Consider the following 24,098-nt stretch of genomic DNA (forward strand, 5'->3'; position numbering starts at 1 on the left):
ACTCGAACACGAGACCGCGGACGACGGCAATTTTAGGCCACGATGTGACGATTGTATGGGAGGTACGTGGTGATTAGCATTGAATTGGAGTGACAGACTCTTTCAATTCTTTTACTTACGTATTTATCACTCCTAATGTCTTTATCTTTTTAGATAAAGCCTATACTTATGCACGTTTACACCCTAACGATGCATAATTAACATCCTTAGTCCAGGATGCCTACAAATTTCTAGCTATTTCGTAGGATTTATATTAATCGACGTCACGAAGCAGTTCTAGCTTAAGGCGGCCATTACATTCTTTTTTTAACCTTCTCAAATTTAAGTCAGTTAACAATGCTTGACTTATTTTCAAATAGCGGCCCGTGATTGGCCGATAACCAAAAAAACTGTTACATTAATAACTACTAAACTTCTGAAATCCGCGCACAACAATAGCGCGGAACACAAAATCTATCTATATATATATATAAATGTTATGTTGGTTTGTGTACGCTTCAAAAACTCAAAGAGTTCTGCACCGATCGAACTGAAATTTTACCATTATATACAACCCGCATCAAGGATTGTTTTTATCTACTTTTCACGTCAGCAACATATTCGCGACCATGAAAAAGTAACTGCACCATTTTATTAATGTGTTTTCTCACAAATAAAAACAAAAAAACACGCATATTCTGTTATGGAAACGTTTCTCCATGCCAAAGTATTTCTCTTAGCAATGGAAAAAACTACGTCAAGTAAAGCGAGCGGGAAATGGCTATATACAATGAGAATGCTTTTACTGTGAGGTGCAATAATTAAAAAATGATTAAGCATACCGGTATGGGACTAATTATACAATATGAATGAGGTACTTTAGTGTGATCGTGTCTCGATTGTGCTGCGCCGTTATCCAAATCGTAAGTAGAGGTTATGTTTTGTATGGGTCTATCACCACTTGATGTGGGATTGCATGTAGATGGTTCTAGGCTATTCATTTTTTGAACTCCTTAGACCCTATACGTAACTCTTTTTTTTAATTTTTAATTTAATTAATATGTTCTACGGAATTTAATCTGGCGAAAAATTCAACGTCACAGTACACCGGAGTTTACGGGGCAGGAGCACAGAGACCCTGTAAAATTCTTACGGTCATGCCAGGACAGACTGGCTCGATACTCGGTCTCCACAGATGAGTGGACAGAGAAGGTGTGCGACCAGCTAAAAGGGTGTGCCCTGGACTGGTGGGCCACGGCCAGTGAATACGGGATGGAGTGGGGTGACTGCGCTGATAGACTACAGGAGCAATTCAACAACGCCCGTGCCCGGGCTCGTTGCCAGTAATCTCTATTCTGCCGGCCTCAGGAGGCGGGGGAGAGTGCGGAAGCCTTCATCAGAGTCAAGGCACGGCTCCACCGCCGGCTGGCGGAAGGCGAGGACGACAGCAGCATTTTAGGGGTGGTCGTCTAGATCATGCTGCCCGAACTGCGGCCATTCCTCAGAGCCGCCACTGACTAGGGCCTGGAGACGTTCGTGCGGTTAGCAAACGAGGTGGAGCGCGACGTGCAGATCATTCGCAGCGGCCGCGAGCCACCTACCCGACGGCAAGGGGTACACCACCCACAATAACGGCACCCGAGGACTCCAGGGCCCTGGTACCGTATGTGACTCCAGCACCGGCGGGCAGCTTGACACAACAGGGGGAACAGCCGTACCAGCATGCCACACCCAGGGGGAGTACCGATGCACCTAACCAGAAAGCCCTGCACTGCAGGTATTGCCGCGAGGAAAAGTACCACTGGCATGACGTCTGCCTCACGCGGGCAGCGGTCTGGCAAGCCTGATGGACGGGCTGGCCCACGTCGGGAAACGCTCGCTAGGGGGTGGTGCTCTGGCTGGCCATTGTCCCTGGAACTCTAGCCCCGCCTCTACTGACACACTAGCGCGCCCCATAAGGACGGACGGGCGCCGCTCACCCGGCCCGTCAGCGGCCCGCACCGGGTCGTCGGCGAGCCGCACCGGACACCAGGTGTCCCCGGCGACACTGGCGGACCACTGGATGGCAGCAGCAGCGCCTCTGGAGCGGTGCAGTGAGTCGTACCAATTAGGTCAGTTGGGACCTGGGGCTGGCCAGTTACTTAGGATTCCCATCAGGATGAATGGACAGCCAGTACATGCCCTTGTTGACACGGCCGCCAGCCATACATATGTGTCAGCTCAGTGCACGAGCTTACGGGACATCGGCCCATGTGCGGAGGAGGTAAATTAAGCTACGGAAGGGGCAACAGCTCGTATTGTCGGTCGCGCGAATATCACCCTCTCCATCAGGAATCATGTCAGCCACCCAGTAGCATTAGTCATAGAGGGGCTACGGGAGACTCTAATCCTGGGACTGCCTTGGCTAGCACAGGAGGACGCCACTGTGGTGGTCAGGGAGGGGAGACTGCACATTGGCCATCACGAGCGGCATACGGTATACAGCCTGGGCTATCGGCCACCCGCCGAACAGGGACCACCTATCACACTTGCGGACCTGAGAAATGGTGTACCAGCTGCCCACGTAGCGCTCATAAATAGTGTCCTGTCCCAACAGCCTCAGGTTTTTTCAGCCACAGACATACTCCGCCGTACCACAACCACAGAACACGCCATCCCCACCCGACCTCACCACCCCTAGTTCGTGAAGCCGTATGGGTTCGGACCAACTGAGAGGCACGTCATCCAGACCCAATTCGCATAAATGCTACGTGATGGAATCATCGAACCTAGTGAATCACCCTACAACTGTCAGATTGTCTTGGCGAACAAAAAAGATGGCTCCATGTGTTTCTGTGTTAACTTCAAACCCGTAAATTCCATAACCATACCTGCCCCACCACCGCTTATCAATATTACGGACGCTTTGGCAGGGCTGGGCGACGCCCGCATTTTCAAGTCCCTGGACCTCAAGTCCGGGTACTGGCAGGTGCCCGTACGGCCGGAAGACCATCCGAAGACCGCATTTACTGCACCTGACAGCCGACGTTTTCAGTTCTGTGCCATGCTGTTCGGGCTGATGGACGCCCCCGCGACCTTCCAGGCCATGATGGTACTTGTGTTAGACAGGTACGCTGGCGAGTTCGCCGCTGTGTACCTGGACGACATCATCATTTGGTCACGGTCGTGGGAGGACCACGCCCTGCACCTCGGCCTGGTCCTTGCGTGGCTGGCCAGGCACGGCCTCACGTGCGCCCCACATAAGTGCCACGTGGGAGCGGCCGAGCTGGAGTACTTGGGGTACATAGTGGACGCCGAGGGTTGCCGGCCCCTGTCAAAGCACCTGAACCTGATAGAGTCAAAACCCGCCCCACGAACCTGCGAGCAGCTGCAGAAGTTGATGGGCCTACTCAACTGTCTGCGCTCATTCATACCTCATTTCGCCAGTATCACAGCCCCGATGACAGACTTGCTGTCACCCACCCTCCGGTTCCAGTGGACAAGCGGGGCGGATGCCGCACTGGCCGCGGTAAAGTGGCAGTTCCGCGAGTGCCACCTATTCGCCTGTCTGCAGCCTGACCTTCCCCTGTACCTTCAGATGGACACCAGTCAGGAGGGGATGGGGGCCGTCCTGTACCAGGTGGGGGACCAGAGCATGCACTGGGTGGTGGAGTACACCAGTGCCAAGTTCGGCCAGCCCGAACGACGGTACCATGTGAACGAGCAGGAGTGCATGGCTGTCGTTTGGGCTATGCGCTGCTACCGCCACCACCTGGAGGGCCACCCGTTCACGCTGCGGACGGACAGCCAGTGTCTCCGCTGGTTGGACTCCGCCCAGGGGCTCAAGTCAAAGTTCATGAGTTGGGCACTTATGCTCCAGAAGTTTGACTTCGCGGTCGAGAACGTCCCCGGGCGGGACAACCAGTTCACCGACGAACTATCCCACCATCCCGACTCATACATCACCTTTCAGAACAACCAGGATTGGGAAGGGCTGTTGCCGCCAGAAATATTCGCGCCGCCGGTCACTCTGGGGGAGGCTCCCGCAACCTTGTTTCACATCCCAAGGGCCCCCGACCATTCCGCCGCTTTGCCTGTGGGGACACTGAGCGACTTAGTTGAGTTCGTGAAACAGGCCCAGCGGACAGACGACTCCACACAGGCCGAGGTGCGGTCATGTGGGGAACAGGCCCATCCCTACCACAGGTGCATGGACGGGGTGTTGTAGACCCGGGTACCCGGGGATATGGACGCCTGGCGCCTCCATGTGCCGCTCAGTACCCGTGAACAGGTCATGGGCTTCTACCACACGCCGGAACTGGCGGGCCACCCGGGTGCACACCAGACACAACTGGACATTTGTAAGACCTTCCATTGGCCAGGGGTGACGCGGGACATATGGGACCTGGTGCAGCACTGCCAGCAGTGCCAGCAGAGGAAGACGAGGTGGTCTGACGGAGTGGAACAGCAGCACCCCCTCCGGACCCGCGACCCGTTTCACACCTCGGCCCTGGACATAATGGGGCCCTACCCATGGACCACTCGGGAAAAGATTTCAAGTCGGGATCACTGACATTTTCACCTGGTGGATGAAGGTCTTCCCTGTGTCCAACGTGCACGCTGGGACCATAGCCGTCTTACTGGACCATGAAATCTTCCCGTGGTATGGTTTCGCGCGCGTGTTGTTGACGGACAACGACTGTCAGTTCAGTGGGAGGCGCTGGCGAGCTGATTGTCGCCAATGGGGCCTCAACCACCACACCACTCCCATCTACCATCCCCAGGCCAACCCCACTGAAAGGAGAAACCAGGAGGTAAGGCGCAGCTGCGGCTAAGGTTGGGCGACAACCATTCCAAGTGGGACGTCCACCTGCCAAAGCTGCTCTATTGTCTCAGATGGCGCACCAATGCCATCACCAGTCATACCCCCGCCGAGCTCCTAAACGGGAAAAACTTGGTGTTGCTTGGGGAGAGCAGGGTGGCCGACGTCGCCATGGGCACAGTGGTGCGCCCCAATCTTGAGGAGGGGAGGGAGTATGCCAGACAACAACAGGCCTACTTCCTGGCGGCCCACACACTCCAGAGTAGCCACCCCCCACCACCGATCCAGCCAGGTCAGCTGGTGTACATCAGGCAGCACCATTTGTCATCCGGGGCATGAAAATTCGTACGGGGCTAGCCCCCGATGGTCGGAGCCGCGGGAGGTCCTGTGGAGGACGGGTCCCTCATCTTATGTGGTCCGGACGCCAAGGGGGCGACCCGCTAAAGTACATCGAGACGACCTGCGCTTAGTCGCGACGGAGTCAGAGTTGACCCAACGGCCCCTGGATGGTAGGGGGTCCGATAGTTTGGTTCCCTGATGAGGAGGGGGGAGAGGTCTCTGAGGAGGAGGACCACGAGCCACTGTGGCCACTGGACCTGAGCTTGGCGTACGCCACGTTCCGGGAGTCCATGGACGAGCCCGATGACGGGGAGGAGGAACCGGACAGGAGGGGTAAGCGCCCCACATGCAGACGTCGGGCCCCGGTCAGGGCGTGCTGCGTGGATGACAGCGAGCCAGTAAAGTTCATCCCAATCCCCGCAGAGGAGATGATTTTCCCGACCACCCAACTGGACACGAGTGAGCCTACCCCACTTTGCCCATTAGAGTCACACACTAACACAGACCCCGCCACATGACCACAAAGGACCCGCTGACCCCCGGTCTACCTGGCGGAGTACGAGTGGTCCAGGTCCCCGTCAGGCTACTCCACCCGGGTGCTGCCTGTAGGGGGCGTTCCAGTAGCTCCAACACACGTGGCGAGGCCCATATCAGCCCACCCATCAGTGTCGTCCATTCCACCACCACGCCACACCCCAACCCCAATGAGCCCTCCAACCAAATGTCACCAGGTTGTGCTAGGGGGAATGCACGTAGTGGCCGCCCCTTTCCAGGAGAATAACTGACACGGGTCAGGGCGTCCTCCCTTGCCATTCATCGAGTGGGAAAAGCATTCCGGTCAGGATCATTACCTCACAACACACCACAACTCCACCGCTCAGTGTAGGGCTCGCAGTGCGGCAGATGACAGTGAAGTGCTCAGCGTGTGAAGTGAGGCGATGCACATAGCGGTCTCAGAGAAGGGGGGGCATTTGACGCCGACCGCCAATGCTCCACTATATCGCATAGACCGCTACGCCTCATCAAGTCTCACGAAAGGTGTGTGCACCGAACGCGCTCGTGCACGCACCGGAGTGTAGAAAGTGCAACGGGGCTAACGCCATGTAACAAGTGCCACGTCGGCGGAAGGATCCGGCCGGGTGTGGCATATCCCTCCGTCGAACTACAACAAATGTTTATGTATTTTTCCACAGGAACATAAAAGACTTTATTTTCTTTGTTTAACAGTTTATATTTTCCAAAATTATGTTTCACCGTGCGCCCTGTCCCAAACTGGCCGGTTCAGTTTCCTGCGAAAATCACGCATTTTGCGCGGGACGGCTGGCGGGGAGTGGGGTCGCGCGCGGTGAGAGTAGCAGTATCCTTCCGGAGCTCACAGAGGCCGGCAGCCGCCGCGCGGCACGGTACCAGCATTTATTATTTTCACTGATATGTAGTTTTCAATAGTTGTATAATTCCGTAAACCTTTTCTTCCAGTCCCGTGGTCGGCCTCGACTTACCGAGTGGTATGTAACCTAATTATTCAGTGCTTCAAGACGAGCGTTCGATGTGATACGTAAGTACTATGTACGAACTGCGAGATGGTACGTCGGCACTTCACGCAATATCCTAGCCAGTCTACTAATTTGTTTCAGCCCGTACGGGGCAACACGTAACTAACAGTCTTACTTACGCGTAAATTTCTGAGACAGTCCTAAGATTCATGTAGCATCGCCGGAGTTACAGGCTTACGCGTTCTTAGCCCAGTGTACTACGTAATTATAATTGTGAAGTGTAATCTTTCTCAGGATTCTAGTGTGTTATGTTAGGGTTTGTTTATGAAATCATCGCATCGTGTCCAAAGTGAATAACCTTACCGGGTAGTAAAATCGTGAGCCGCCAACTGAGTGAGTGGTCGCGCGTGTGACGATTCGTTTCGGGACAACTGTTACGGCCAGGAAGGGCAGCACTTTGTAATGGGCTGTGCCGGAATAAATTAACAAGAAATAAGCCGGTATTTTCTTGTTCTTTTCAGGCGTCCAGAGTGGCCGAAACAGCTTGGGGGGCCCTACTGTGTCGAATCACTGCCTCTAGCCATAAGGCCGAACCGACCCTGAGATTCCGAACATTACTTAAGTCACTTAATTTCACATAGAGATAGAGGGGTTCGTGTAAGTTTGTCGAGATAACTAATGATTTAATGCAGTTTTTTGGACACACACCATAGCAGTTTTGCACTGGTTGTCATGGAAATATTACAAAAATAAAAAATCAATAAAAATATGAATATAAAAATTTACAGAAAACAAGACTGAATCAGATGATGTCGGACAAACGTAACCCACGATGAAACTAAACAAGTACCTATTATGGACAACACAACGACGAACGTCCATTCTGTATCTAGTAAAATAACAATACCTTCATACAGTGTGGGTATGACAGCTTATAGGGTTAATGATGAAGTCGTTGTTTTGTTGCTAGATTAGTGTTCGATACTTGTCAAGAAGTAGGCAACTCATTTAAGTAAAAATAATAAATTAAAAGTACCGAGTACAAATGTGGGAAGTCTACAACTCATGCAGTTTCGGTTCCCTGCAAGAATTTCCTAAGATATCCGAAGTTTTGCGTTTTGGTATTAACGCCACTTCATCCGAAAAATCAGAAGTTACAAACATGTTGTGACTGACCTAACATAACCTATCCCTTCGATTTTTTTAATTTTTTTTTTTTTTTTTTTTTTCCTAGCCTAAGTTAATTCTAAGTGTGTAGGGGAGGGTCCAGGTTAGGGGAGGACCTAAGTGTGTCTCAGGCCGAAGCCTATACACTCTACCATGCGGGTTTTTAACCATGCAGGACAAGGGCGCGTGCATCATGTGCTTATTGGGGTTTAGTGGCCAGCCATGGCTGCAATTGGCGCCATGACTGACGCCCCATTGGTCGCTTAGCTTAAAAGCTAGCTAAGTGTGGCCCAGGTAAAACCTGCATAGACACAGGGAAAACCCTGGGCCGGTTCATGCGGGGATCAATTAACATGCATTAAGCAAGCAGGTAACTACTGGACAAGAGGAAGAAGGGTCCAGGTAAGAAGAGTTGGAGGGGCTGAAAAATCAACCTTGGTGGAGTTGGGTGCTTGGGCCTTGCGGCCCGCATTTAAGTTGGGAGCTCCTGGGTTATTATTAGCCAGGGGCGCATGCGCCCCCAGGGGCGGGCGACGTCACATCAGCCCAGCCACAGCTGCCCAGGCAGCCACAGTTAAGACAGAAGCGGGCAGACGAGCCAGTAAACCGGCTCGAACTGCTGGCTCTCGGTGCGAAAGGCAGCCTGACGTTGCGCCATCTTCATCTTCCTTCTTCAGGTCAACAGCAGTACTTTTCAAGCCAGGGTGGGGGGAGGGAACCAACCTCGCCACCCAAAATCCCCGAGACGGTTGAAGGTCGCGCCGCTCGAGGCTACTGCTGCCACACCTACAGCAGCCCCAGCTGAAGGTTCCTGATGTCTTCCTTCAGAGTTCCGATGCATTTCAATTCCGTTGCGCGCGCAGCAGTTCACAGCTCCGCAAGTTCCAGCCCGCAGTTCGTCTACACTTCGCATTTTTTCAGCACCTCGAGCTCCCCTGCGGGCCTTCGCCGACGAAGCTGCTTCCTGCCACGCGCCGAGCTGCATTCAGGCTACCCTTCACACCGACAGCCGTAATAACGACTCCGCAGGCCGGCCATTGGTCCGCGGACTGCTATTGGTTATTCGCAGCCACCCCAGCGAGATTGCAACTCTCGGGCTGGGATCCCGTATCCGCCACCCGCGGGACGCGGTCGGTAGCAGTTGGCGCTGCTAGGCCGCCCCCAGCATGCACACAAAACCAACACGCACTGCCAGCCTTCGGTTACCCAATAGGTCGCAGGGAACTCCCAGCCAACAGCCCGCGAGAGAGATGCGCACGCCCCGAGAGACGACCACCGACTTTTTCAATTTTTGAGAGTAATCCGAAGTTGCACGAACGTAGTAGGGAACCGAAACTATGTGAGTTGTAGGCTACAGTACAATTGTATTGGTATCGAGATATCAAAAAGTATCGAGTATCGATACTATTTCGATGTCTCCAAGAATCGGCCTTACGCCTTAGCAAAATAAATAAGTACTGTGATGGAGGTATTAGGTGGTGGAATAAGGTTAGTTATGGGGCAATTTTTGATTTATTTGGGGCTTATAGCACTTTACGGCAGTAAGTATTCCTGGCGAGGACTGGACGGGAGTGGAATGGTTTTGGGGGAAAGATGCTGGCTGTGAGAGGAGGGAAGGACTTCAGAAAGAGGCTTCAGGGATTGGAAGGGTTGGGGGACTCCTTGTTGCCGGTCGAAAGCCCAATGGCAAGAGTATAAACAATACATTACTGATTGTACCTAATAGGGTGGAAAACAGACTAGTGCTGATAACATTCAATTTTTTTCCTAACCTAAGAAAAACCAAGTGTATTTCTTTGGGAGTGATCTTGGTTAGGTAAGCTTAGGTCTTGGCTTTGGCCGTAACATACTATCTAGAGAACCACAGTATCATGTTGCAGCTAGTATTAAAGTGTTTAATAGGGTTCAGTACATTAAAATACACTTTGAATAGATGGTTAGGTTAGGAATGCATAATTAAAATTACTACATAATAGTAAAGGCAGTTGGTATGGTGAACTTAGCTAGGTAAATATGTAGTTGGGCGGTATTTGCGAAAAAAAGTGTTAAAAATCCGAAAATACCTTTATTTTATGCTCTTCAACGTCCTCTTTTCATTAAAAGTGGCGGAGGTAAGAAATTCAAAATACTTTAGGAGATATCGAATTTATATTTCATCATATGTAGTAGAGCGGTATTTGCGAAAAAAAATGTTAAAAATCTGAAAATACCTTTATTACTTATATGCTCTTCAACTTCCTCTTTTCATTAAAAGCGGCGGAGATAAGAAATTCCAAATACTTTAGAGATATAGAATTTTTTAATTTTGCAATACAAGACCTGTGGAACCATTCGAGCGACGCCATTTTTGTTATTTTGCCGTGTGTTCGTGAATATGTGAATCGTCAATGCGTAATTAATAAAATGGTTGATTAGGTCAGGTCAGTTACATTATTAATACTTTCAAACTAAGCCGACATTAAAAATAATGTGAATTAATTTTAATTATTCTTTAGTTTTAAATTATTTATAATGTAACTGACCTTACCTAACAAACCCGTAACAAAGGATGCATAGTAACAACTCACGTAATTTTTTTTTGTTACTTATTACTTGCGCAACAATATCAAAAACACAAATAAGACTTTAAAATTAGAAACGTTAAAAACTCACCTAAATTGGAGGCGGTAATTAAACACTGTTTTAAACAATAAATGAACTAAATAATCACGTATTGGTTCGTTTGAATTCTGGCCTATCACGAACAATCACGCGACATCATTATCCAATAAAAAAAGTAGATACTCGTACCTCGTACGTAAACAAGAAACAATGTTAACCGCCACATCACTGCACTGGTATTGTGATGAAATTTAAAAATTCGATATCTCCTAAAGTATTTGGAATTTCTTACCTCCACCACTTTTAATGAAAAGAGGACGTTGAAGAGCATAAAATAAAGGTATTTCCGGATTTTTAAAATAATTTTTTCGCAAATACCGCCCAACTACATATTTACCGTTAGCTACTTTTTGAATTGGTAGTTTTTAACCAACTAATAAATTTTTTTATTGTTTTAAAAGAGGATTTTGTTAAGAGCAGACATGCCTTGGGCACAAGTGTATGTAAGGAAGGAAGCAGTTTTTTAAAGGAAAAGCCTTAGATAATAATCAGACGTCATGGCTTTTTAGAACTGAAAAAAAAAATTGGAAACTTTTTTTCGTACACTACACACATTCCTAAATTGACCCAGAAGGGATGTTTTCTTGAATCCTACTAGTTGGTGAAAAATATTAGTTTATAGCTTATATTACTATACCTGCATCGAACATCACCGCTGATGGCTTGATCCTGGGCTACATGATGCTTTCTGTGATCATAAGTCGAATAAAAAGGATTTTTTTTTTTTCAACCTACAAACATAATTCATTGTTATTTTGCAATTTATTTTGTGTTCAGGATCTTCCAACTTACTGAACTAAAACAGCAAGTATCATGTACCACAAGATCAAGCCAACAGGATCATGCTATCAGGATCATGCCTTCATGATCCAGGAATAAACTGCTAAATGTTAAACAGAATAATTGGTGTATTTTTAATTCTCCATAGTTTGTTCTAAAGTTGTTCTAAACAAAGAGATAACATGCTTGCAGGTAAACAATGACTGGCGGTGGCATTCTGAAAAAGAAAAAAAAAGCACAGGTATTTTAATGTAAGCTTTAAACTGTTATTTTTCATGAACCAGTAGGAATTAAGAAACCATGTTTTCAGGGTAAATTTAGGGATGTCTCTCGTACTTGAAAAACATATTTTCAGTTTTTATTTACTTTTCGTTCCACGAAACCGCGATGTTGATGGAGGTATAGTAATGTATGCTATAAACTATTATTTTTCACAAAATACTAGGAATTATGAAATCATCCTTTCGGAGTACATTTAGGAACATTTATAGAGTGTGAAAATCATGTTTTCCAATTTTTAAATTTCTTTTTTATAAAGCAGTAACGTCTGATAATTAAGCTACCCAAGTAATGAAAATTCCTTTAATACACCAGGTTACATGCTATCGCATGTAACAAGTCTGCGCTTCGCGCCACCATATTGCTAAAAAAAATTTCCTGTTACGCATTAACTTTGGGTTTAGATGTAGGTACAGTAGGGAATCACGTAATATTTTAATATTGTTATTTACGTTCATTGCATCACGATATCCAAATGCAAAATCCAGACTTCTTACATTCGTGGAAACACCACAGGATGGGCAACGCAATTAAAGCACAACATGACGATGGCCACTTGACTGCATATGCTATCCAATGTGACCTACGAACGGTTATTTCTCATAAACCAGTAGGAATTCAGGAACTTTGTTTACAGGGTAATTAGAAGAATGCTTTGTTTATTTAGTATTCAAAAAAGTATTTTTGGAATTTTTTTATTAATTTACGGAAAAACCTCGAAGCAAGAATTTTACAGGCCTTGGTAATCATTATTTTTTTTTTAGCAGTACCGAGGCACGGAATGCCAACTTATGTGGATAGCACGTAACGCGACGAGTTAAAGGAGTGGTCATTATGTGCATAAACTGTAATAAATCCTTTTTGTGCGATCGCACTTAACAAGTCGACTCTTTGTACCTCCATACTGATAAAGTAAATCCCTGTCGACGGTTGACGCTTGGGTTTGGATGCACAGTAAGGACTAATTTAATTTTTTTTTATAATTATTATTTATGTTCCATGGAGTCACAATATCCAAATACAAAATATACACGTTCTTATGTATGGAAACCCACAGGATTGGCAACACAATTAAAGCACAACATGGTGACGGCCACGTCACTGCATAGGCTAGAAACTGTCATTTTTCAGAAAAGAGTAGGAATTTAGGAATGCTGTTTTCAGGGTAAATAGAGGAACACATTCGGGATTAAAAAAGTATTTTCTAAATATTTTATCATGGAAAAGCAGCAGCGTAAGAATATTACCAAATTCTACGGTTGTGAGGACGATAGGAGAGTGGCATGGATTGGAAGTGTGTGTTGGCAGGGAGTGTAAGTCAGTTCAGGAGAATAGCAAGTGTAAAGTAGGGGTAATGCTTGCCATTCGCAGCAGTAAGCAATAATAATAAAAGTAACCTATTTTAAATGTTGTATACTTAAACGAACCAAATATTTTCACAATGTCTCAGTATTTGTAATACATAAAAATAACCAAACTACTCCTTAAAATGAACCACTTGAAGTGTCACAACACCCTTTTAGAGAAGTAATTAAAATCATTTTTTAATTTTTAATTATTTTTTTCTCAGAAAAGAGACTTTCCTTTAGAGTCAACAAATTTATATTTTTCGTAGCGCCTAGGTTTTTGCATGTTGAGGTAATCATACCATAGAAAAGGTTTAGGTTTTGTTCATTCAGCCATTTTAGAAACAATGTGAAACCACTCTGGGAATATTTAAATTCTCGTTCCTTGTCTACCATATCCATTTGATGGTATTTCCATTCCAAGTTTTGTATGTTACTGGGAATATTGAAATGGAGGATAAATACCTTTTAAACAAGGAAGAATGTCCAAAATGTGAAAATCCACAAGGAAAAATATACTTACCTATAGCAGTATCACACAACTTTTCCTTGGAAAATAACTATTTTATACAATATATCAGAAAACAATTATTCTGTTGATAAATTCATAAAAAAATTAAATGCAGATATCTAGAAATTTATGTAATAATAATGTTTTATTCCTTTCTTGTAGAGGTGGGTCGAAAAGTATCAACCTGATACTTTGTCACTGATACGCACCTGTATCAGGAACTGCAAACGATTACACTTGAAAAGTATCAGAGACTTTAGTATCAGTTCAGAATTCACCTGGAACAACACCACGGCCAATGAGCGCAGTACCCGATCGCAGATGACGGTCACTTGGGCGGAACTTGTGAAAGGGGAGGGAGCAGGAACGACGAATAAGGGATAAAGAAGGGAAAGAATGTAGGGGAGGAAGCGCAGGGGAAGGCGTTGAAGCCTTGAAGGAGAGGCGCAAAGCGATATTGTTACAAGCAGGGCTGCCACTCATGGGTTTTTCCACCCAGATCTGGGTTTTTCCAATGGTGTTAGGGTTTCTGGGTTTTTAAATAATGAATTCCAACAATTCTAGGTTTTTTATAATTTTTATTATTTTTATACCTAAAACAATAATAAAGGTAGTAGCTACTGTATCTGTTTCAATATCTGTTTGATAAATGCAAACAAGTCTATGTGTTTCACACACAAAAATACATATAAACACAAAACTAGTTTTCAAGAAGCTAAGTCGAATATTAAATTAGACACATTCTTCAAAGAGGCTTGCAGAACACAAAACCAATGCAACAATTAACCTTCAAACCAATCTTGTAGAATCAGACTCTGAATAAAGACTAACGTACATGATGCAGTTTTATAAAAACAATTACCGGTTTAAAGAATGCAGTGATGGTGTTTGTTTTGTCATGTATATATTTGTAGCTTTTTTTATGATATGTGCTGGTCCAAGAATTACTTATACAGCCATTTTGCTGCAGTGTAATTTTCTTGTATTGGTTGTATTTAACCGTTTTCAGTCTTGTAAGGTAATTAATTGTTTTATATTAAAACCAGTTATGTTTATATTTTTGAATTAGTACGCAAACATTTTCAACGATAGCATTTGAGACGCATCTGGGTTTTTTACCCATGTGTCTGGGTTTTTTTGTAGGTTATCTAGGTTTTTCATGAATATCAGAGTGACAGCCCTGGTTACAAGTCATTTTGTTTATTGTCCTACTTCAAAGTACGCTCAGAGCGCAGTGCGTGCACCGTCTCGTTCAATAATAAAACTAATGAAATTTTAATATTAAAAAGTACATTAATACAAGATATAATATTTATATTTGTGCACCTAACAGCTATGAAAATGCAAATAAATTCTCAGTTGACACTAATAACAGATGTAATCAACATATGGACTTTCTTTTTTTCGAAAACAATTAGTAACTAGTGTTTTTATACATTAAAAATTCATGATTTTATCAAAAATAAAAAATAAAAAAACAGATAGGTACATTAGTGAGCATACTATATCAATGTTTTTTCAAATGTTTCTTCAGATTAGTCGATGATTTATAACTCAGTTTTTGTTTACACAAATTACAATTAGCAAACTCATTATTTTCCGTGAAAAAATTCCACACAAATGAAGTCTTTTTCGTGCACTTATCCATTCCTTATTTCACTATAAAGATACTAACTATAAAGCATGACAGCCCGCAACATGGTGATACACGGCCAGGACGAACTGCAGTGAATGTTGAACTGATTGATACTGGTTGTATCAGGCGGGCATGAGAGTATCAGAGGTAGAGAATTACCAGGCGTGAAAAATAATGTATCAGATTCTCCTTCCGGTCGCACGGTCTGCGTACGCGGAGTTTTGTTGCCTCCTGGGACCGTCTGATACAGAAGTATCAGAGACTTGTAACATGGTACAATGCTGTATCAGTATCAGGTTGGAACAGATACCGAAAATTGCTGTAACAACCCACCTCTACTTTCTTGTTTATGTCCCATCAAGGGTGCCAACATATCTATGGTGAAAACCATGGGGGGGGGGGGGGGGTTTTGTCACAAAACTACCTTGTACTTCCCCAAATCCCATAAAGTGCCAACATTGACTAACTAAGAAACTTATTTTCTTCCAAAGGTACTAACTACTAGGTATTTAATCAAAGTGAGCAACAATAATTAAATCAAACATAACAAAAAAAAATTAACTCACTGCTAAAATATGCTAATGTGATACTAAATAAACTTTCATTTAATTTGAGCTTACAACATACAAATGAGATACATATTTAAGTTACCTCTCCTTTCAAGAGGTTATATGTTAGAATGAAATCTGTTTAATATTTGTGAGAATTTAAATAATAAAAATGTGTTAAATTTTAATACAAGTATATGATTTCATAAGATTAAGAAATTAAATCTGTCATGATTTATTAAAACAGGTTTGTACCAAGTAATAAACAGATGCTTCTGATTTTTCTATTTGCACATTGCCATCCTGGCTGTAACTCTTCAATGGCAAACAACTTCTAAAAATTAAGAAGATCAAAGTTTAGGAGAGTTACGAATAGAGTTTTATTTTTAACTTATTTACTACATAAAAAAAAAAGAAATATGTAATATAAGGTTTAAGTTATATATCTAATATCAATATTACCATATTACAGCACAAGTATTACTGTACATTGTACACATACAGTAATATAGGTATGCCTCCACAATTATCATCCAGATTGGCAACAATGTGTCATAGAACATATAAGTCAATCTGGTAAAAACTATAGGATAATACACAATACCTATTAAAATCACTGTAATGATAAGTCTTCACATATTAAAATAAGTTAAGATGTGAGAGGAATGTGAATTAAGAATTGAAACAGGGAAATTATGAACGGTTTTATTTTGCGAAACTATGCTATGAACTCTACTTTTCAGAGCGTGAACATAGCAAGTATAGATGGCACACCCATATTCTTGTAGATTTTCATCCCTTACGTTAAAGCTTGGATAACAAAGACATAAAATGCTTAAGTTTAGCTATTTGGCCTGAACGCCACACTTCGGGCAGTTTACGGAAGCAAAGAGGAAAGATTTTCTGTACATCGTGAAGAGGTCTACTTTATTTTCTATTTCCCTCAATTTTTTTTCTACCTTAGGGTACATAATTTTGTTAAAAGTTACATGTAGGCCTACATGATGAGTCTGGGTTTGAAAAACAAACTTTGACTGGAGGATCATCCAATAAAATAGGCTAAGTACTTCCCATGGCTGGTACCTACACATCATTGAAGCAGAAGGTAAAGCTAGACCACCGGTTTATTGCAAGCAATAGAAAAATAAGGTTTTTTTATTTATTTTATTTATTTAAATTTGTTACATGCCCACCGACAGTCTTGAGACTTTAGAGGTGGGCACGACACAAAACAAGTACAACACAAAACAAGTAAAAACAAACACTATCACAATAGAGACAGCACAGGATAAACACAAAACATGAAAACAGAAATGATATAAATACCAAAAGGACAATATAACATGACACATTGCTTAGCAAAATGTTAATTACATAATTATTAAACTATACACAAAATATATAAAAAAAATGAATAATACAAAATATAACATGTGAGTAGAGGACAAGTTAAGAGGATAAATTTTTAAGTTTAGACAATTGATTATTATTGTGATTCCTAACTAATCGGTATATTATGTCATTAAAGTTATGTAGAGTACAATATGTTTGGTATAAACGAGAATTAAACTGTGGTATTTTTAACCCAGTGGTTTCCAGGAGATAAGTACAGTTAATTTTAGCGTTAAAACAATTTTCAACAAACAGAGAATCTAAATATACTCTACGTGCACCAAGAGGAGTTAAAGCAGGTGAAGGAAGGTTTTTTAAGTTTATTAAATTAATTAATTTTGTTTGTATACTTTCTAGTTTATTTACATCGGCCGACTTGATGTCATTCCAGATTACTGAACAATATTCTAATTTGGACCTTATTAAGGCAAAATACAGGGAGAGAATTGAGTCTGAATTGGTAGCATAAAAAGTAATAAATTTGATCATAGCAAGGGTTTTGCGGGAAGACATGTATAAATAGTTTACATGATTATGGAAAAACAATTTAGAATCTAAAATAACACCAAGATCCTTAATTGTTGAACATTTCGTGATTACAGAGTTTTCTAAAATATAATCAAAATTAAGTGGTTGATATTTCCTTGTAAAGGATATAACAAATGTTTTGTGTTTATTTAGTGTAACCAGATTAAATTTACACCAATTGTTTACTTGGGAAATGTCATTTTGTAATAAAATACAGTCATTCTGTGTTATTATATTCCTAAATATTTTTAGATCATCGGCAAAAAGTACTCCTGTAGAATGGTTGAGAATTTGAGGTAGGTCGTTTATATATAAATTAAAAAGAAGAGGCGATAATGTACCTCCTTGAGGGACACCAGAAGAGATACTAAACAGGGAAGAATTGTGGTTATTAATTCGCGGGTGCGCGGGAAAAAGGGGATATGTCAAAATGTCATTGTAAATGACTTGACCCCTTTTTTCACGCACGAAAACCGTCAGTTTTGTGATGTAACTCCCAAAAGTTCAGTGCCATGGAATAACACACAAGGGTGCTAGACTTAACCCGTTCAGACCATTTTGTAGAGCTTTTTATCCTTTATTCTATACCATAAAAAACATTTTTGCCAACATTTGACTTATCCCCTTATTCCCGCGCACCCGCGAATTGTAACATAAAAACTTCTATTAGTTAAGTAATTAGAAAACCAGTTTGTAAAATTTTGAGTTAAACCAAAGTTAAATAATTTTTTAAGAAGTATAGAATGGTTCACAGTGTCAAAGGCCTTGGCTAAATCAAAATAACAGGCATCCACTTGCCCTCTGTTGGTAACCTCTCTGTGTATAGGATTTAAAAAAGTAAGCAAGTTAGTGGTGGTCGATAAACCTTTCCTAAAACCATGCTGACTGTTCGATAAACTGTTCTTAAGCTGGAAATTTAAAAATCTAAAAATTATTTTTTCAAATATTTTAGAAAAACCATTGAGTAGAGAAATAGGCCTATAATTGTTAACATTCTGTTTAGAGCCTTTTTTGTGGATAGGTATCACCTTAGCAGTTTTCCATTTCTCCGGGAAAACAGAGGATTGTAAACTAAAATTTAAAATATGCAGCAAAAGAGGGACTAATAATTCAGAGCAGCCTTTTATAATGAAATTAGGTATGCCATCAGGACCAGTAGATTTGGATGATTTCAACGATTTTATGCCCCATAATACTAAACATTCTGAGATTGTGGGCACAGGAATAGATACTAAATGTATATTGTTTGTCACAGGTTGTTGGATACATGTAGAAGGTTCGTAGACACTGGAAAAATATTTAGCGTATCCATTGGCTAGTTCAGCTGGATCATTCGTGATAGTTCCATTAATTTTTAGAGAATGCTGTTCATAAAAACCATCTTTCATTAGTTTGGCATATCGCCAAAATGTTTTAGGGTTAGTTTTAATATAATTGTTGGTATTTCGAGTCCATTGAATTTTGTCTCTTTTTATTAAATATTTTACTAATTTACGATAATAAGAGAAAAGTGAATAGTAATACGTGTTGTTGTTTCTTTTATAAAGCTTATGGAAATGCTTCTTTGACTTTAATGCTTGAATTAACTCACTGGTAAACCAAATTGGAAATTTAGATGATTTTTTGTTTGTCATTGGAATAAAGATATTCATATTTTCAACAACGCAATTGGTTAGTTGGTCAACAAGTTCATTTACATCCATAGAATTATAAAAATCTGACCAGTCATGATTTTTAATGGAATTGAAAAGACCGAGAAAATCACCTTTTTTATAGTTTCTAAACGTTGATGTAATGTTGGAACTGTTTTTGAAGGACTCAATCTTGATGTTGATGTTTAATGCAGGATGATAAATATCTTCTTTGATAAGAACATCATAAGCCTTTGTCACTGAACACAGCTGTAGATTGGTTAAACACAAGTCTAAAAGATTTATATGAGTTTGAATATTGTTGCACTGTTTTAGACTATGTACAGATATAAAGTTAAGTAAATGGCGCACCTTAGTGTTAATGTTCATAGTCGCCTGATGGAAATGGTTAAGATTAAGATTTTTCCAATCTATACCCGGTACATTGAAATCACCGAGTATCAAAATGTCATCTTGATAGAAAACAAAGCACCTGAATAATATTTAGTTGAACAAAGTACTACAACCATCTTAGTACTAGTCACTCTTGTAAAATTATTTCATTGAAAGGATCGGGGTTACCACCCTTACTTCCCATTAATATAGTATAATGTGGTTTTTTAAAGCTGATAATCTACATGCCAAACCTAACTTTATTTGATCGCTTTCTTTAAAATAATTTCTAGGTTTATGCCTCACTTAAAATTCAGTGCCCCTGATTTGTAGCAGTTCTCGTGTTGCCCCTCACAAAGGGGTTAAAAAGAGGAAGGGTTGATTAGAGCAGGGTTATGAGAAAAACACGAACAGTTTATTGAATTGTTTACAAAGTTAAATAAAGAAGCACTCATGTATTTTTGAAGACAAGTTCAGCCACGCATGATTAGTGGGAGTACTCCACAAAACCAAACTATACAAAAAGAAATGTCAATGTCAACAGAAAGTGTTTTTATCATGAAAACAAACAAATTATTGAACCAATCATCATCATGAAAGTGAAACAATTATTATTACAATACTAAAAAGGAAAGAAGTTAAAATACTATAATAATAAAAATTAAAAGCGACCTCAAATGGTCTTATTGGAGCCTAACACAACTTGCTATATGTGGCTCTGAGTTTACAAAAACAGTTTTCACTACAGAAGTGTTCACAAGTCCGATACAATTAACCAACTCTATAATTAACAGTTGTAAATATAAAAATTCTGCAAGTTCATTACACCTTGCAAACATCCTTTGCTGTATTAGGTATCTTTAAGGTGTACACAATATTGACACCAAAGGTACACCTCTCGGTTAGACGGGTGATGTCTCGGTCGACAACCGCCTTAAAGATCGTTGAAAGCGAGGGTCCACTCCACGGCCCAACTGCAGCGAGTTGTCTCGTTGTCGTGGTGCCTGCCTGTAGCACCCTCCTCCCCAACGATGCTCTACACTGACTTTGCTGGCACGAACCAAGTGCAGAACACCAAGTTCCGAAGATGATTTCTACAGCTGGAAGAAAGAGCAGCTGAATTATTATCATGCAAAAATCTCCATATTGTTTGCGTTCCGAAGTTCTGACAGTGACATAAACTTGTAACACGTCAGCAGTCCTGTACACCAAAGTCCACAGTAGTGTTTGAAAGTCAAAGTTAGGTTATTATAGCACTGCTCTTATATGTCAACCACTACCCCAGTCACACACACTAAGGGTCGGTTGCACCAATAACTGTTCGGATCCGAGCAGTGGCGGATACAGAAAAATCTCAGGGGGGGGCGGGGGGGGCGCAGGTCTACCTCTTCCACACACTCCCTTGTTACATCACCTTGGTTGCTTGGATGCAGCCAGAGATCTTTTTCCAAGCTCTATCCGTTTCATTTACGTCTCGCCCGAATATTTGCTGTTGTTGGTGCATAATTGTGTGCTATATGTAGTTAAAATGGCCAATTGTGCAGTATACAAATGTCAAAATCACTACAGAAAAACTAAAGCTTCTGGAATATAATATTTCTCTTTCATCTTGAGCTATTGGTGTAAAACAAATCAAGTCACATGCAAAGCTTAATAAAACTTTATTCAAACTGTTTCCAAGACATGAAGTCGTTAAAGGTAAGTGTATGAATGTGTATTGTATAACATCGGCGGCCATGAATGTGTATTGTATAACATCTGCGGCCGGGTGCGCGCCTTCTCCTTGCCAAGAACCATGCTTGGTGCTGGGCTGCCCTGGTCAAGGGGGGGGGGGGGGCGCCCCCTGCGCCCCCCCTATGGATCCGCCACTGGATCCGAGATAGTAAGATCTTTGTTTCAGTGTGATCTCAAGTCGAATCTGAGATCCAGTGTATATGTGTTGCACCAAAGTGAACTTACGAGTTCAGACATTCGATCTCACGATCTAGGTTTAGGTTGGTAAAGATCGATTGTAAAATGAAAGCAAGTTTTCTATTGGCTACTGAATTCCGTCTAGTCACAGAGAATTTTCTTTAGCATGTTTGAAGTTCTTGCTGTAAATGTTGGCGTCGTGATATTTACATACAAGCCTATTTGTTTATTGATTACAAACTTGTGGTTGGTTGCGAGTTGACTGGGGTACACGCGGGTAAACATGACGATGGAAAAGAAAATTTCAGTACCTAAAAATGGTTTTTTCTCTGAAAAAGAAAAAAATCATCCTTTACGATTTGGTGCAAGAAAGACTGGATATTTTAGAGTGTAAGAGAACTGATGGCGTGTTTTGTAAGCAGAAGGAAGAATCTTGGCAAGAATTGGCATCATATTTTAAATAATATTATGATGACAATTACCGTACTTCGGGCATACCTTAAAATATATCGGCCTAAATTTCCTGTAAACTATTGTAGCCCATCAAAATATCAATTGTAAACAAACCAGTATCTATGCGAACACGACTACAAAACACAACAAACCAACGAAAAATACACAAGATCTCGGATCCAACTGCTCTGAACCATCAATTTCGGTGATTCAAACAGAGGTTCACCTCAATCCTCTGTCAGAAGGTGAACTCGAATGGTGCAATCCGTTTGTGTGACGATCCTGGTTCATTACCTCGTATGATCTCGGATCGACCAGCGATCTTCAATGGTGCAACCGGCCCCTAAGTCCTCTTTATAGCCTTTGACGACATGTGCCCTTCTAGCATAGATATGCTCTTCCACTCCCCCACTTGCACTCGCTCAACGAGTAGAAAAAAAACAAAGTCATCGGTCAGTATTTTCTTAACTTGGGGGGGGGGGGGGGGGGGAACTGGGCTTTACCCAAATGTCGTATTTGAACTGAGAGGTTTTTCAGAAATTACTCGCTCAGCGAGTAGCAACTGGCTCTGTGAGTCGCGTCGACGAGTGACCAGTTACATCTTCTGCGGCTATCTCCTGTTGGCACTTGGCGCTGATTGGACTAAGTCCGAACTCACTTGTGAAAAAGTTGAAATCCAGCTTATTCGCTTCTGAGGGTAAGTCCAACATGAAGCTTGCTGTGGCGTCGGGCAGAGTGACGTTTCTGGGTGATGTGGTGATGGGCAAGATGACGACACGGTGATGTCGGGTGTGAAAGCTTCCTCTTCCGGCTCTCCGAAGATTCTGAAGACAGCAGCCCAACCCAGGGCTCCACACACTCCTCGGGCTGGTATCGACTTCACGGTATAACCATCCAGAAACGTGGAGTTACTTCCCTGCCGCGAAGCATGGAAAGAGGGGTGGTGAGGTCAGATGTTGCATCACGTGGTTCCCCCTCCACTCAACATGGCTCGGGCGAGCCTTGAAGTAGCTGGTGTCGAAGCATGCCTGAGGGGGTAGGGCACCAGAGATGCCTCGCTGTTCTGCCGGTAGTGTCACGTTCTGGGGCTAACTTTCGAAACATTGTCACAATCAAGATTACATTGCAGGCGGAAAACCAACCACAACACTCATATACTGTGTGTTGTGCATATGCTGGGAATGACAGTTTTTAGCTCCAATTTGATTCCAGCATATTTTAAAAATTTTTGGGTTAAAAGGAATTAAATAATTGGAAGTATTTTTTTGTTTGTTCATATAAATACTTTCCAGATATCTAGTTTTGTACATCCCTAGTATTTGCAATGAACTAGTGGAAATTATCTTTTATCTTCCCACCTACCACCGACCGAATCAATTTTCACACCTATCAAAATTGATTATGATACATCAATATTGATTCAATGATTTTATAATCGTTATGAATCAATAATGCACAGGTTGATTTTACAAATCCAAAAATGTTAATCTTTAATACTGACTCGTAAAATGCGTTAACGTCATTTACTTAAAACTGTGACAAATGGGTCTTTTCATCATAGGTAGCTGTGTTCACCAAATTAATTCAGCTAAGTTAGATGTCAGGAATTATTTTTTGATCATCTTCTCTTTTTGTTGCCCAATTCGTGGAGCCTCACAATCTTTCAATTGTTTGAGTTTATTGTAGTGTTCGCAGATCCACGAAGTTGTAACTATGTTTTACAGTAAAATGTATATAACCCTCATACCAAATGTTTCTGAATGCATTCCAACAATCACAATTATGGAGTCAGGTCTAATTTTTTTTTTACAAATTAGCAGCAAAAGAGTGTTTTGGTATCTGTTTGGAACAGGCGTTAAAATCATTCATTAGGCTATTCTCAAATTCTACCAAAGACCCACTGTTCAGGTAACACTCTACCGGCGTTAGTTTTTCTTTTGGAATATGTACAAGGTTTCATCAGTTTCAACGTAGAGGTCATTTCCTCTGATTTGAGTTTCTTCTGTTACATTTGCCACATGCAAACCTCACACATATAATTGCTATAGTCAACGAAAGCCTCAATGCACATGTTGAACTCTGTATTACAAAATGATGCATTCGTCAATTCTTTTGACCATTTACTGATTGTAATGTTATCAATAAAAACCGTGATAGTCGAATGGCAGGGAATATTGATATGCTGAAGTATCAATGTATTTTTCAGGTGGGAATATAACAGATAAGTACCGAACTAGTTATGCAGCTGTA

General features: G+C 42.2%; 1 protein-coding gene across 1 annotated transcript in view; it reads left to right on the forward strand.

The window, feature by feature from the left end:
* Window positions 1-9,198: 9,198 nt before the first annotated feature.
* LOC134536679 (Bardet-Biedl syndrome 1 protein homolog) overlaps window positions 9,199-24,098 on the forward strand; it is a 76,405-nt gene continuing 61,505 nt past the window's right edge. Inside the window, exon 1 of the mRNA XM_063376518.1 lies at window positions 9,199-9,267. Coding sequence (XP_063232588.1) covers window positions 9,242-9,267 — 26 coding nt within the window. The 5' untranslated portion in view covers window positions 9,199-9,241. The remainder of the gene's footprint in view (window positions 9,268-24,098) is intronic.

Source organism: Bacillus rossius, chromosome 11 (genome assembly GCF_032445375.1).
Source record: "Bacillus rossius redtenbacheri isolate Brsri chromosome 11, Brsri_v3, whole genome shotgun sequence".
Lineage (NCBI taxonomy): Eukaryota > Metazoa > Arthropoda > Insecta > Phasmatodea > Bacillidae > Bacillus > Bacillus rossius.